Source organism: Tachysurus fulvidraco, chromosome 11, assembly GCF_022655615.1.
Source record: "Tachysurus fulvidraco isolate hzauxx_2018 chromosome 11, HZAU_PFXX_2.0, whole genome shotgun sequence".
Classification (NCBI taxonomy): domain Eukaryota; kingdom Metazoa; phylum Chordata; class Actinopteri; order Siluriformes; family Bagridae; genus Tachysurus; species Tachysurus fulvidraco.
In genome coordinates this window covers 16,248,480-16,263,070 of record NC_062528.1, presented here as the reverse complement: position 1 = coordinate 16,263,070, position 14,591 = coordinate 16,248,480, and the positions used below count along the sequence as shown (strand labels likewise).

Genomic DNA, 14,591 nt, shown 5'->3' with positions numbered 1-14,591 from the left:
GATCCAGTTAAAATTTAAACAGATCACTGTTAAAAACTGGCATTAAATATCTAGAAAGGGAGAGATGGAAAGGGTGTAACAGAGATATTCTTGTAGTTTATAGACAGGGTGGAAGGAACAAATAATGTTCTACCTGCAAAACAACAAAGCTGTGTCCCAAACGGCTATGTACTGTACTTTTCGAAGAGTACTACTGTCTCAAATGTTATTTACTAATCAGAAGTATATGTCATTTCCCAGTTGATGACAAATGACATAAAATGGTGTAAGCAAAGCTGTGAACTTTGATTGCAAGAAGTGTCCGACATTCCAGACTTCGGTTCTCAGGTTGAATAAGTGTGTTATCCAGGCTCTTGAAGTGTCTTTCTTCTTGCTGGAATTTTCAGTGTGAACATACTATATTCACATTGTATATACTACAAAACCTGAACACAATTCTCAGTCCCAATAACTATATAACAGACTTCTATATAACTTACAGTACATATAACAGAGTTGAGTCATTTTTATCGGGTCTGAACGGAATTGTATCAGCTCTGAACTGAATTCTTTCATATCAGTAGTAAATGAAATGCATTGAATCATTATATAATAATTAAGTGTATAGTTGGTGTACAGTGTATAGAGGTATGTCTGGTTTGTTGTCTAAATGTAGGGAGAATTACAACCTCAACTATTCATGCATGACTGCAGCATTGTGTGATTACTTCACATGTTGTGTGACTTAGAGCAATATTTTAATGGTAAGTAAAGACAGATGAACAGTCAGGCACCCAAATACCCCAGCACAGCACAGATGTCTGCCATCCTTCATGCTTTGCAGTTTTAAGTCAAGCATTCTTACATATGAACAGAGAAGCTCAATAAAACACAAAAATAGAGGTAAACTTCAAACTGAGATGCTTTTGTTAATAAACAAATACTTGGCAAAGGATGTTGAGAAGTAACAAAAGCCCAGGAACTTCAGCAGCACTTGACAGACTTGTATATTGCATTCAGGACCCCTTCACCGTAAACTGAATATATACTGCTGAAAGATTTGCAAGGTTTTAGTCATTTGGGCCTGACACAATGCAGTCATTCTAAAAATAAATGGGAGACGAGATCAAGGCCGATGCTCTGGTATTCCAGGTTCTAAGTATCTTGAGCACATGGAAAAGTCTGAGCGGCCAGGAGCTCCAACGTGGCCAAATTTCCAGAGCATCCATCAAAAAGTGAGCATGGAAAAGGTTTCTGCAACATGGAAGGAAAAATAGGCACTGAACGGCATACTGAGGAAGCTGCATGTGGTCCAAAGCTGATGCAATGTGATTGCACAGTCTCATTCATTCACATTGATTGCACATTTTCTGCTAAAATGCTTTTTTTAGGTGTTTAAATGTGCTTTTAAACTACTGTATTATCATATTTCATATATGTGGTGAAAAAGAGAAGTGATGAAACTCAGCCCTTTAATGTGGTTCCAGTGCCAGTCTGTGGTCTGGTTTTCCATTCTGAAACCTCACACGACCTGCAGAGTGTTAAAAGAAAAGTAATAAAGAAGCATTACGCTACATCAAAATCATCAGACATCAGTTACTGGAGTGCTCATAACTTGCAGCAAGTTCTTGCAAGCACAATGACATCAGAGTCCTTCCTGAATCTGAGTCTCAGTTTAAAAATTCTGCCTAGAATCTGCAGACTATACTGGAAATGATCCAATATAATTTACCAGAATTTAGGATGGACTATGACTGTCTAGATGCATATGTCTCATTACCTAAACCTCCCACCAAGCCTCTTCTCAAAACACCATTATATACCCACTCTTACTTCAGTAACTCTTACAACTGCTGAATTGAACTGAATTTCATTTGCAAAACCACCCACCTAGCCTTACGTCATTAATGACTTCAACCGTGAGGTTCAAGACCTGTGTGAGTCACAGGACACACTCAGTGGCTATGGATCTATGCCAGTGAGGAACTGGAAATATAAAAAAACTGACCAATATATAAACTACTGATGCTGAAAAACAAACCGAAAAATTTTAATAAGTGAATATTCATTCAGCTGCATATAGATGCTCAGTAACTGCTCTCATTTAATCGTTCATAGCTTATAGAAAACAAAGTAACTCTATGCTTATGTACATAGGTCAAGTCAGGACAGAGGAAAGAACTGGGGATCTATTTTTATAAATAACTCTTTATAGTGTACCACAATTTCAGAAATTAAATCAGCACCACAACCACTGATTGAAAGTTTCTAATATTGCAACTCAATTTCTTGACTTTCGTCTTCAGCCATCACCTCTCCTTTGTCCACAGATGCCTCTGCATATCTTTCTATTTCCCCAGCACCAGAGTCTAAAATACAGTCCAAGATTGAAAGCAATTTAAGCCCAAGCCACAATGTTTTACTTGGTTTCCTAAGAAACCGTTTTTAGACCTGGGATCTCAGCCATCTATGGAGGAGAAAAAAAAGGTCTGGATTTGGAAAAGAGGATTGATACAAAAGCCACAAAAGAAGGGGAAGCAGTTTCAGCAAAACTTCATCCATTGCACATATGCAGATCTTCTGGAGTCAGCAGTTTGTACTACATTAAAGCTTCTGTGAACTTGCAGATGCACTAAAACCTCAGTATTTAAAATGACAACGTTGTCATGCCTTTGTGATTACTGCTTTTAAATTATTGCTGTTTATTGAAAAAGACCAATGCAACAAGCTGCACAAACCTCTCACAGCTTTTGTGCTTTAAAAGAAACCACAAAAGCTGCTGCTGGGTTTTTTTTTTTCATCGTGGCTCCATGTGTGGTGGGTTGTGAAAAACTTTGATGAAATTTTGACCTTTTTATTTTTATAAAATTCCAAAAACTGCAGGGCAGGACAATGATATAACTGGTAGCATCACACTGGTTGTGGTCACACATCTACAGAATCCAGGGTTTGATTCTGAACTCCTGAAGGTTTCTGTCTTTGTGGACTTTTCTGTGTTCTCTGTGTATCAAGGTGTCTGCAATTCTTTGTGAGATAAACATGCCGGTAGAAGGATGAATTTTAATTCCTCTATGCATGAACGAGTGTATAAAGGCGTGTGCATAATATCTTGAAATGGATTTGCATCTAAGCCAGGGAATATTCACCCAGTGTTCCTGGGATTGGCTCTGGATCAACCAGATTGTCCAAACTGAATCAATTAAGGCAAGAATAAACAAAAAATCTTTTGCAAAAGTCCCTAGGATCTCATCTAATTCTTGATTTGTGTTCATTAAGATCCAAAAGACAAACACTGTTCAGAGATTTGGTAAGGAATAATAAAAATGAAATATAACTAAACTCTACCCCACTTCTGTCCACATATTCAGACTGATAAGACAACAGAGACACTGAACACTACATCCCCACAAACATCATTCCTTTTGTGTTACCACAGATCTGACCTCACTCACCACAAATATGCCTGAGAGGCAAAATAAACAGGAGGGAGAATACAAACTCCACTGTTCTCACATTTATCTTTTTAACGGACAAAGATGGCCAGCACCCACACACTGGTTCAGATGTTTCAGGAGCGAGGGGTCTGATATACACCGGTTTGTACGATTTATTATTATTACACCATTTCCGCCCAAAAAATATCTCCAGATGTTCCAGAACTTACACAAATATTATATATACTGTATATGATCCCATATGCCATAAACAGTGTGATCATAATTAACAGTTCATGTTGGCCACAGACTGGATTGCATTTGTTACCTATTAATGCTGGCAGGTGTTTCATTGATCACCTGCTTGATCACCAGCCCAGAACCTTAGCCAATTGAGTCACCACATGAGTCGTGCCAGACCCATTCCTATTGTTCTGTTTTTCTCCCTTCTCACCTGTTTCTTGTTTACCTTGATGTACTGCTCTGTAATGTATATGCCTGTCTTGTTGTGTCTTGTCAGTCATTGTTGTGTTCAAGCCGTGAGTTTGGGAGCTTGTTTGTGTTTAGGCTTCTGTGCATTAGATATGTTTTGTTGTTACATTTGATTGATGTAAGTTTTGTTTGTCTCCATTTTGTTAATAAAGCAGTGCCTCCACTTTATCCTGCATGTGTGTCTGATCGGCTGTATTTGGGTGATCCCGTGGAAATCCGGGTTCGATCCCTGAATACGGCTGCGTCTTTTGGGAGATATATGAATAACAAGGAACTATGTATTTTTATGTAAAAAGATCATTTCCTGGTTAACTGACACACATGGAATCTAGCCTCAGTGAGAAGTCTTCATTTTCTGTATCAATCAAGAGTTCTGAGCTCTTTTGTTTGGAAAGAAAGCTTAAGTATTCACCTGCTTTATCCTGACTCGGTCTTTGCATTGCTCCTTTTCATGATATTGATTCTGGTTTGGATCGATTTGCCTTTTGATAACGAATTGGACTGTTTTTTTGGATTGTGATTTTGTTAATAAACAACCTCTGATGGAGAACTGCTAATGGATCCTCATTTGGCCACTGCGAGTCCTGTATTACACACATGGAACTAAAGTTATTTCATACTTCAGTTTCTGTGCAAATTAAATAATATTTTAGACTAAATCATAGACCTCAAAAATTTGATCAAGTAATCCATTAAGAGTAATCACATTACACCCCCCTGGATTTCCATAACCGGATTGCTCTATGTCCGTTATTACCCAATGCTGCCAAACACAGAATAACATCATTTTTAAAAAGCTCTTTTGTTCTCAAAAGAGGTGAGTCAAAGTTCTATGTTATACAAAACATCACATTAGTGTTTTCAGTATGAAGTAAGAAGAGAAACTCTGGATGTCTCTGAGAGAAAAGCATTCACTGTAAACATTTATATGAAACTGCATTTCTGTTACCACAAAACACTGCTGTAATGTCTCCGACCTCCTGTTTCTCTTATTTGAGGTAAGCCACTTGACATTTTCCAACCCACAGCAATTAAAATCATTGTTTGATCACAGTGAAGAGGTGGGAGAGTTTATGCCCAGACCTCAGAGAAGAATTCAGCAGTGGAAACCTTATTGTTCATCTCGCTGCGCTTGTCCATGATGCTCGCCTACAGGCTAAACAGTGAAACTTTGCCTCCTACATGCTGTCACTCATCAGCACCTACATCCATAATGAGAGTCTTTTGTACTGCAGACTCCCTGCTAACCTTCATACATTCTTCTAAGAGAGCTTTAGCTTTAATACAGAGTGTGTATGTGCATCTTTTTTCCACCAGGTGATTACCCACCGAGATAAATCCTTGTATCACAACTTTTCCTGACTCATCCTGAACCCCTTAACATACGAGACATGGATACATGGAGACTCCACTTTTTTGTTTACTTTTTAATAAACCTTATATTTAAGATTTGCTTCTGCACGTTTCCCTACAGAACTGAACTGCTTCTGATGTCACTATATTGTATTCATGAATCTTTTTGTTTGTTTGTTTGTTTGTTTGTTTTATTACTGATGGCAGGCTAATCTTGCAAGCCAGACTTTTAACATTCTCTAGAAATTCAGACACATTTTGCCAATAAATGCAGTTACAAAATCAGTCAATTTATTAATTTAAAACACGGACACTGACTCATATTTAACATCATAAACAATGTACATTTATAGATCTCTTCTCTGAAATAAAGACTGCTATCCACTACGTATAGTATATTGAATCTATTTAGATTGTTATAACTTGCTTATCTGAAGGTTTATTTGGTAGAAGAGATTAGTATTGTACGTATGTTTTTGAATTTGTACTTGTATAGTATTGTACATTTTTGACACTGTTCTGACAATTAAAACACTCTCTTCCCTTGTTTGAAAAATTCCTCAAAAGGAAAAGATACACACACACACACACACACACACACACACACACACACACACACACACACACACACACACAGACACAGACACACAGACACACACACACACACTTTATTTTTTTAGGGGCTAGGTCAAAAAGCTCTAAATAATGAACCACTCCTACAAGCCATGGATCTTCCTCCAACATCAGAAGATGTTTCTGTGTGCATGCAGGCCATTTTTTAACAGTAAGACTTTATATTTTATATTTCTCTCTCCTGAACCCTGACCACAATAAAAGCACTGACCATAATGTTTGTGTCCATATGCTGCAAGTGGAAGAGGCCTCATCCAAAAAAAAAAAAAAATGCAGGGAAAAGATTTACTATCTTCTCAAAGCCCATCACATGAGCCTATTGCCAGCATAGAGAAATGCAGGAGCTAGACACAAAGATTAAAGGGTTAAAGGGATAAAGAGCTAAAATTGGTAAAGGTTTGTACTATAATATATATTATGTATTCATTACAAAATTGCATTAAGTAAAAGGAATATAGAGATTATAGAATATAGAATTATATAGAATAGACAGGACTAGGCTATGTCTTAAACAAGTTAAACAGGAACAGAAGGAAATGAGGAATACTTCATCACTGCTGCCAGCGACACATCTGCACCAAATAGCTGGCAAATGCAAAGACGAACCTTCCAGTAAATTTTGGTTTGCTCAGGTGCAGACTTTAGCAAACTCCCTTATCCAGGTTTCCCACATTTTTTTGTAAAATGCTGAAGTCATTTCAAATCACAAGGCAATAATTTTCCCATTTATTTTCCATTGCTAGTCCTAAATGAGTCTACCTTCACACCCTTAGATTAAAATGTCATTTAGATTCAGTCTCCTGTGGTGTACAGGATATTTGGAGTGAGCAGACTGTTGCTAATGGAAACGTCTGGATGTTTACTTTTTATTCTCCTACGGCAAAGTCCAGTAAAAAATGGCTACCGTTAACCCTGAGATTTTCTTGAAAAAAGTCAAGGCTGTCACTGACAGATGCCACAATATTGGAACCCACAGGGACCAGCCATGTGTTAAAGGAAATTAAGCATAATAATCAAAATGTTATAATTGCTTTAAAGTGAATTATAATTGCTTTAAAGTGAATTATAGTGGTCACGTCTGCTGCTTTTGTAAGGAGATAAGATCTAATTTATTATTTATTTTTGCAAAAATTCTGGTTCTACCTGCAATGGACTAGAATGGGATTTAAGACTTTATTTTTGTCACAAATACATTACAGCACAGTGAAAATCTTTCTTGTCATGGTTAGGTTCCACCTGTACCAAAGATAGTGAGGTCACTGCCAATCTATACATAGTTATTTTGACTGACCACGTTTATGATGTTTATATATATTACATTAACGCCATTTGGCAGACACTCTTACCCGGAGTGACTTACATTTCTCTCATTTATATAGCTGTGCAATTAGGAGTTAAGGGCCTTGCTCAGAGACCCAGGAGTAGCGGCTTGGTGGACCTGGGATTCAAACACATGACCAGTAGTCCAACACCTTAACCACTGAGCTACCACTTCCATTGTCCATTGATGTCTGCCAAATGCATAAATAAATACCTTTTCAGCATACATACAAGAAAGAAAAGTTTCACTCTGTCTGCCTCCTGTCAGGACACTTGTCAATGTTTATCAGTCATTTGACCAATAAATAAGTCCATCAGTTACACAGTAGTCCTCAATGACTTCCAGGTGAAGGTTAGGTCATTACATTGGGGATTTGACCCTCATAAAGCTTACAGGATCTGAGAACTGCATGCTGTAAGTAGACACAGACTCCCAAAGGCTCCCTAGTGGCATATAACAGATGAAAGGAAGTTTAAAGGTTTAAGTGAAGACAGCTAAAGAAATAAATATTATTAAAGAAATCACAATATTAAGTGAGTAGAAGCCATTTATACATATTTAACAAAGTTTTGTCCAGCTATTTTGTTTCACTTATTTCACATTGTATCACAATATTTAACAGCACAGTAGCAGGATGGAACCTCAAAGCCAAACCGATTCACTATAATCGCTAATGCTCTTTATATGAACCAGCCAGTTCCCACTTTTACTTTAGATCAGGGATGGCTGACATCTATCCTAAAGAGCCACAGAAATACACAGTATATGTAGGACTCTTTATTTTTTAAATATACTTTTAGGTTTTAAGGGCCAGTGAATGTCTGTCATCAGTATTATCACTGTGGGGAAATGAATAAACATCACAAATTTTCAGAATAAGTTGAAGACTTTTTCATTCATTCATTCATTCATTCATTCATTCATTTTCTACTGCTTATCCAAACTTCTTGGGTCACAGGGAGCCTGTGCCTATCTCAGGGGTCATCGGGCATCAAGGCAGGATACACCCTGGACGGAGTACCAACCCATCACAGGGCACACACAATCTCATTCACTCACACACTACGGACAATTTTCCAGAGATGCCAATCAACCTACCATACATGTCTTTGGACTGGGGGAGGAAACCGGTTTTCATTCCTGTGATATTCCTGGCATTATAATTAAATTTAAATAAATCACACACACTGAGTGTGTGAATGAATGAGAGTGTGTGTGCCCTGCGATGGGTTGGCACTCCATCCAGGGTGTATCCTGCCTTGATGCCCGATGACGCCTGAGCACAGGCTCCCCGTGACCCGAGGTAGTTCGGATAAGCGGTAGAAAATGAGTGATGATGATGAGTGAGTAAATCACACACACACACACACACACACACAAACACACACACACACACACACACACACACACACACACACACACACACACAAACAGATACTTGGCCAATAAGGCATACAATAAATTCTTAAGGAATTAAAATGTTTAATCTTCTCAACATTCTCTGCACTCTCTTCACATAAATTAACGGCTACGGTTTAGCATGAAAGTCTTTACATATTTCTATGCTCATGACTAGGTCTACAGACACTTCTACAGTATCTTCACACATCATTGTTAATGATTTGTGACATAAACCCAAGCTATAAAGGGGACCAAAAACACACCTACAGCGCAATTTAAGTGTTATTTAGCCAGAACCTGGATTCGAGCCGCAGCGTCTGCTATGGATTAGTCATTTAGACTCACCTGAACTAACAGACAGAACTCTACACTGTAATTCTACACACAAACACATTCTCACACTTCAGTAGGTCTACAGAGGCTGAGGGGAGATACTTAAACACATCAACTCAGTCAATAACAGCACCCACGCTCAATAGAGGAGACAATAATCCGAAATCAGATTCCACCAAAAACAAACTGATACAGAATCCTTTTCATATACATACGTCTGGTAGTAGCTCATCTTCATGAAAGTTTTTATTACATGATCAATCATATTAATAATATATTTCAACCAGGAAAATAAACTGTACACAGTCCCCTCCCTCTACCCATAACCCCCATATAAACAGGATCAGTGAATCAATCATTTGGAGCAATGGAATCATTTACACAACTGTACAGTTCAGCAGGATCAGTAAACATTTCATATACAAAACTAAATAGAATTATGTGATTATATTATTATATGAAGCATTTCAGCAAATCATATCTTAATGATATTAAGTCTGAGTAACAAAAGATGGGCTGAAAGAAGTCAACAGGGCTGCCACAACTGTTTTTAATCTCTGCTGTATCATTTTAGTCCATTTATTTAATCAAACTCAGTGTGTTTAGAGTGTTAGAACTCACAAACACTTGTTTGATTTACAATACTTAATCTTAGACTTAGTCTGAGGTGAATTTGTCATGATTTACTGCAAGCTATAAGCACAGTACGTATTATCTTGTTAGCTGTATTAGCTTCAATGTCTGAGTAATTAAAACATTAAAACTGTGTAAAAACATTAAACTGTGTATTTTCCATTTATTTAAATGTCCTTTCTTCCATCATTTTAATTTACATCAGTACAGAGATAAGCATTATCTGCACAATTACTTCAGAATTAAATCAAATGAATTTATGGACCTTATATCAACCTCACTAGTGTTGTAGTTTGACTCCACCCATGTGGGAGGAGCTGGATAGATGACTCCTCCCCCTTGGTTTTATGTTCGATATAGTGGCATAAACTCATCTAAGACTTTATAAATATGGCGCCATCTACTGGATGAGGTGTGAAAGTAAATACTGGCCTGTATAAACCTGTAACCTGTGTTTAAATGTCTAGCACGGTTTACGTAAAAACCTAAAGCCAATACAAAACGATTAAACAATACTTTTTTGGGGAATAAAGCATTTGCTTGTGTCATTTAAGTGCTGGGATGTTGATGTGTTTGATTTCATCCACTCTGTTCTTGTGCATTTGGAAGGCAGGAGTCACCCAACGACCGCACGAACACTGCTCTCCGTACCAGTTAAACGAGCCGAGCTTAGAGCTGCACTTAGGACACAGGAGCTGAAAGACAACATCCATCATACGCTTTACTATTCAACAAGTGTTAGCTAGTATAAAGCCATAAGGCTGCTATACAGTGGGAAATAAACTGCCATGACAGCTCATTACATCATCTGTAATGACACTATCATGACATGGTTATGTCAGCCTTCTGATGAAAAGTGTTCAAGAGAAATGATAGGAAAGACAACAACAATGACAATAATAATAATAATAATAATAATAATAATAATAATAATAATAATAATAATAATAATAATAATAACAACAAGAAGTATTCATCAGCATCATAGTCACAATAAAAAGTAATATGAAAAAAATCTATTTTATTTTTTAGCTGATTTATTGGCTTAATCCTTATTTGTTTACCTAATCTATAATCAATCTTTTTTTAAGTAGGTTATACACATTGCTTTGATTTATTTAATTTGTTAGATTTTATTATGCTAATTTAGACTTAATGAACATAATTAAAATTATGACCAAACCGGCATGATATAGACCCGACATAGACCCTTATCTCGTGACAGTGTGTGATATTTGCCATGACATGATTGTCAGCATTCTAATGCAGTGTTTTTCTTAATAACAATAATATAAGAATAATAATTGTGGGAGAGTGTAAGCAGTGTTGTACCTGTCCATCCATGACCCCGAGCAGTGCCTCCTCCATCCATTGCACTGGCTCAATGAAATATGACGTACACTGGCTCTGATCTCCTGCTGCTGGTCCTCTGCTCTGCCTCTTATGGGAGAAAGCAGCCTGTCCGCTGCCTACACAGTGACTGAGGATGCTGGAGTGTCGGAACAGTGTGCGTCTGGAAAAGAAAGGGCAGACAAACACTTTAGATGGAAGCTGTGCAGATGGAGACAGAGAGAGTGAGACGGAGAGATGAAGGCGTAGAGAGGGAGACGTAGAGAGGGAGACAGAGAGGGAGACGGAGAGAGGGAGACAGAAGGGAAATGTGATTACGATGCAGATTTCACCTGCACTTTCTGCATCTGTAGACGGCCTCATTGCTGTGGCTTTGTGCAGGGTCGGCTGCGAAGATGTCTCGGGGAACATTTTTAAGCTCTGAGATAAAATTGTAAAGCTGTATGATTAGGAATAACGTAAACTACATGATCATAGAGACACAAGCAGAATTCTGCCCTGCTGAGCGAAATCAAGAAAATATCACAAGAGCTGAGCCACATAACAGAGACACAATATACACCATAACCTTTAGACCACAGCAATAATCACAACCTTAAAAACAATAACACATTACTGAAATAAATGAAACTAATTTAATGAGTAAAAATCCAATGTCAATATACACTTGGAGGTCTAACTCGGATAATTGTCCAATTTCAGTCTCAGTACCATTTTCTATCAATAATAATAATAATAATAATAACAATAATAACAATAATAATAATATTAAGTTACTTTTAGGGTGATTTATTACAAATTATTAAAATTATTATATAATTAAATTATTCAATATAAAGTGTTTATCCGTTTTCTCAAAATTAGGTCAAACAGACAAAAGCTACTTTCTACTAAACGATCCTGCCTCAGTACTGTTACTGACCTAAACTGTGATCATTATTTTATTAGACTGCGAAGCTGCCTTTCAGTGTGAAAATCACATTTCTGAAGTAAACCACTATCAGAAACAGTGACAACAGCACAAACACAGCTTCAGAACTCTTTCACACATCTGGAATAAATTTATTTATTGTGGTCCAAAAGATAGATTTTTTTCAACTCAGCACTTGTACCCTTGTAAATAAGCTCTTGCCCCTGTCGTGTTCCCTGAGATATAAAATGTGAAATGACAACAGAAGGAACAACAGGAAAGAAAACATCTGGTTTAAAGTTGATGTTCAAAGTACCTGGATATTTCTCAGTAATTTTCTTTAATCGGAACTGCTTGTAAAACACACTGCTGGTGTCCAGTTCACAATTCATAGCTTCATACAGCATCAACTGATCAAGAAATCCTTCATTCATCCTGTCAAGACGAGAAGTCAGCTGTTGAAAATGTTACCCAAGCACAGGTTTTTGTGTAAGTGTGCACATATCAGCTTGTCCACTCTTACTTGACATCTGGTTTGGTGTTCTGGAGTTTAGTATACGCCTCCTGTGTGCTCAGCTTCTGTGTCTTCATTAAATAAGCAGTGATAATGGCAGCACTACGACTCTGACCTGCATGACTGGAAGATGGAGGACAGGGGACCAAAATACAAAAGCATAGTTAACAATTTTATGGTTTCTATTAATTCAATTTCAATTAAATTTATTCAATTTATAGAGCACTTTTAACAATGGACATTGCCTCAAAGCAGCTTTACAAAAGCATAGAAATAGGATTAAATTGTAGGTTTAAAATGAATTACTATGTATTGCTATATACTATACTGTATATCCCTAATGAGCAAGGCTTTGGTGATGGTGGTGAGAAGGAAAAACTCCCTCAGATGATATAAAGAAGGAACATTGAGGCTCAGAAGGGAACCTCATCCTCACTTGTGTGAAACCGGACAGTAAATAATGTAAATGTAAATATTGTCATTTCTACAACAGTTTGTACTGGAGTGGAATTGTGCAACCAAGGATTCCTGAGGAACTAATAGGTTAGAGTCATTTCTGAGTTCATTACAGACTTAACAGTAACTCCTTCCTGCCGAAGTCTTCAAATGTTCACTGATTAAGACCTGAGCACAAAGTCAAGTGGCGCATTTGCAGTTCAAAGACGGTGTGATAGTCTCCAATGGTTCTGTCCACAGATATTGTCTATATGAAACCTACTACATGTAGAAATTTAAATGCATGTGCAAATATTAAGAACACTTAACCGACACACACAGTAACATTGCATTATACTCCTAGTATAAAGCATCCAGCTGATTTGAACCCAAAACGTGAATTTAATTGTAACGATCATGATCAAATTATTAAAAGAAATAATCTGAAATCTAATTAGGCAGGAAAGGAAGGATGTTAGGAAGGTAAAGAGGCAGGCTCCCACGCTCCCAACACCACGGCCCATGTTCAAATCTCAGCAGAGAACCAACCCAGGGGTTATAACAAGCCTGGATGTGTCAAATATAATACAAATGTATCAGATATAATACAAGTAATATTCACATACTGCTCATGTCTGTGCCGGCCTACGAGCCTACTTTTAAATAAATTTAGATCAAATTTGAAATTTAAATGTATTAAAATAAAATTCTGATCTGTATGAAGCCCAAACTGAAGCCTACCAGTGAACAAGAACAGATGATGTTGATGATGATGGAGCTGATGATGAAAAGGAGGAAGAGGAAGAAGCAGATGCATTCAGAGCATCACTGATAAATAGGATGCAGCTGTCTAGCTTGCTTAGGAGATCTGTGGAGGAATCGTCCAGTGCATGGACAAATTTGGTGTGAAATCCTGAAAGCTCTGGTTGTTCAGAATCCACACTGAGGATGTGAGTGATACCAGAGAGCCTCAGAGCTTCAGAATCCTTAAGATCTGACACAGAGCCAATATACAGACCAGCTTCAACTGAGATCATGGTGTTATTAAGGAGCTCATTCCTAAATAAACAGCCTGGATTAAGACAGAAACAAAAAAGGTTTTTATTACACTCTAATGAGGCTTTAAACGTACAAAACTAAAATGCACCTTACTGCAGTTTGTAAACAAATGACATGTGATCATTAGCACTTGGCTATAGCTTGTGTACAAAGATCTACGATTTCTTTTTAAATCAACAAATAAGCAATTACCAACTAGATACTTATATTAAGTATTTTCATTGTTTTACACGTTATATCAAGTCGGTAAAACAAACGTATAACAGTATTAAGAGTAGCAATGCGTTACCTGTTAATGCGGTCCTTTACAAATACAGATTCGCTGAGAAACCTGAGAAAAACCTTCAGTTCCGGATACTTTAGTTCCGGAATCAATGCACTAACAAAGTTAAACCACTAGAGGGCATCAAGCACAAAAGGGAAAAGAGTTTTTACTCAACCTAATAAATACAAAGCAATAATATAGAGTGTTGTGAGAATTTTAAAAGTGTTAAATTGGCATTTAAGTGGCCTTTTGGTCTTTTCTTGGTTAGCCCTATTGTAGGTTTATGTTGTGACTTTGACTGAGATACATGTCATATTCCCCTTTATTGTTAACATTGTTACTCAAAATGTTAGAGCTAGCAATGTACCAAATAAGCATATATATATACACACACACACACACACACACACACACACACACACACACACACACACACACAAACTGTCTTTCCGTATCTTTATTTACCATGCTTGCCTGCA

At 37.3% G+C, this 14,591-nt stretch overlaps 1 protein-coding gene across 1 annotated transcript; it reads right to left on the bottom strand.

Moving 5' to 3' along the window:
• Positions 1 to 9,174: 9,174 nt before the first annotated feature.
• Positions 9,175 to 14,277, bottom strand: dusp12 (dual specificity phosphatase 12). The gene is made up of 7 exons (XM_027147730.2): positions 14,137 to 14,277; positions 13,530 to 13,860; positions 12,363 to 12,476; positions 12,156 to 12,274; positions 11,262 to 11,349; positions 10,912 to 11,092; positions 9,175 to 10,274 (listed from the first exon to the last, which is right to left on the bottom strand). Exons 2-7 carry the CDS (start codon positions 13,823 to 13,825, stop codon positions 10,125 to 10,127), a joined length of 948 nt encoding a protein of 315 aa, XP_027003531.1. The 5' UTR covers positions 13,826 to 13,860; positions 14,137 to 14,277; the 3' UTR covers positions 9,175 to 10,124.
• Positions 14,278 to 14,591: the final 314 nt, after the last annotated feature.

Excerpts from the sequence above, each read along its gene's own strand:
- dusp12 (XM_027147730.2), bottom strand. The coding sequence starts at position 13,825 with ATGATCTCAGTTGAAGCTGGTCTGTATATTGGCTCTGTGTCAGATCTT. Across the intron at positions 11,350-12,155 it reads AATTACTGAGAAATATCCAG|AGCTTAAAAATGTTCCCCGA; the intron begins GTACTTTGAACA and ends ATTTTATCTCAG. Across the intron at positions 10,275-10,911 it reads TCGGGGTCATGGATGGACAG|CTCCTGTGTCCTAAGTGCAG; the intron begins GTACAACACTGC and ends GTTGTCTTTCAG.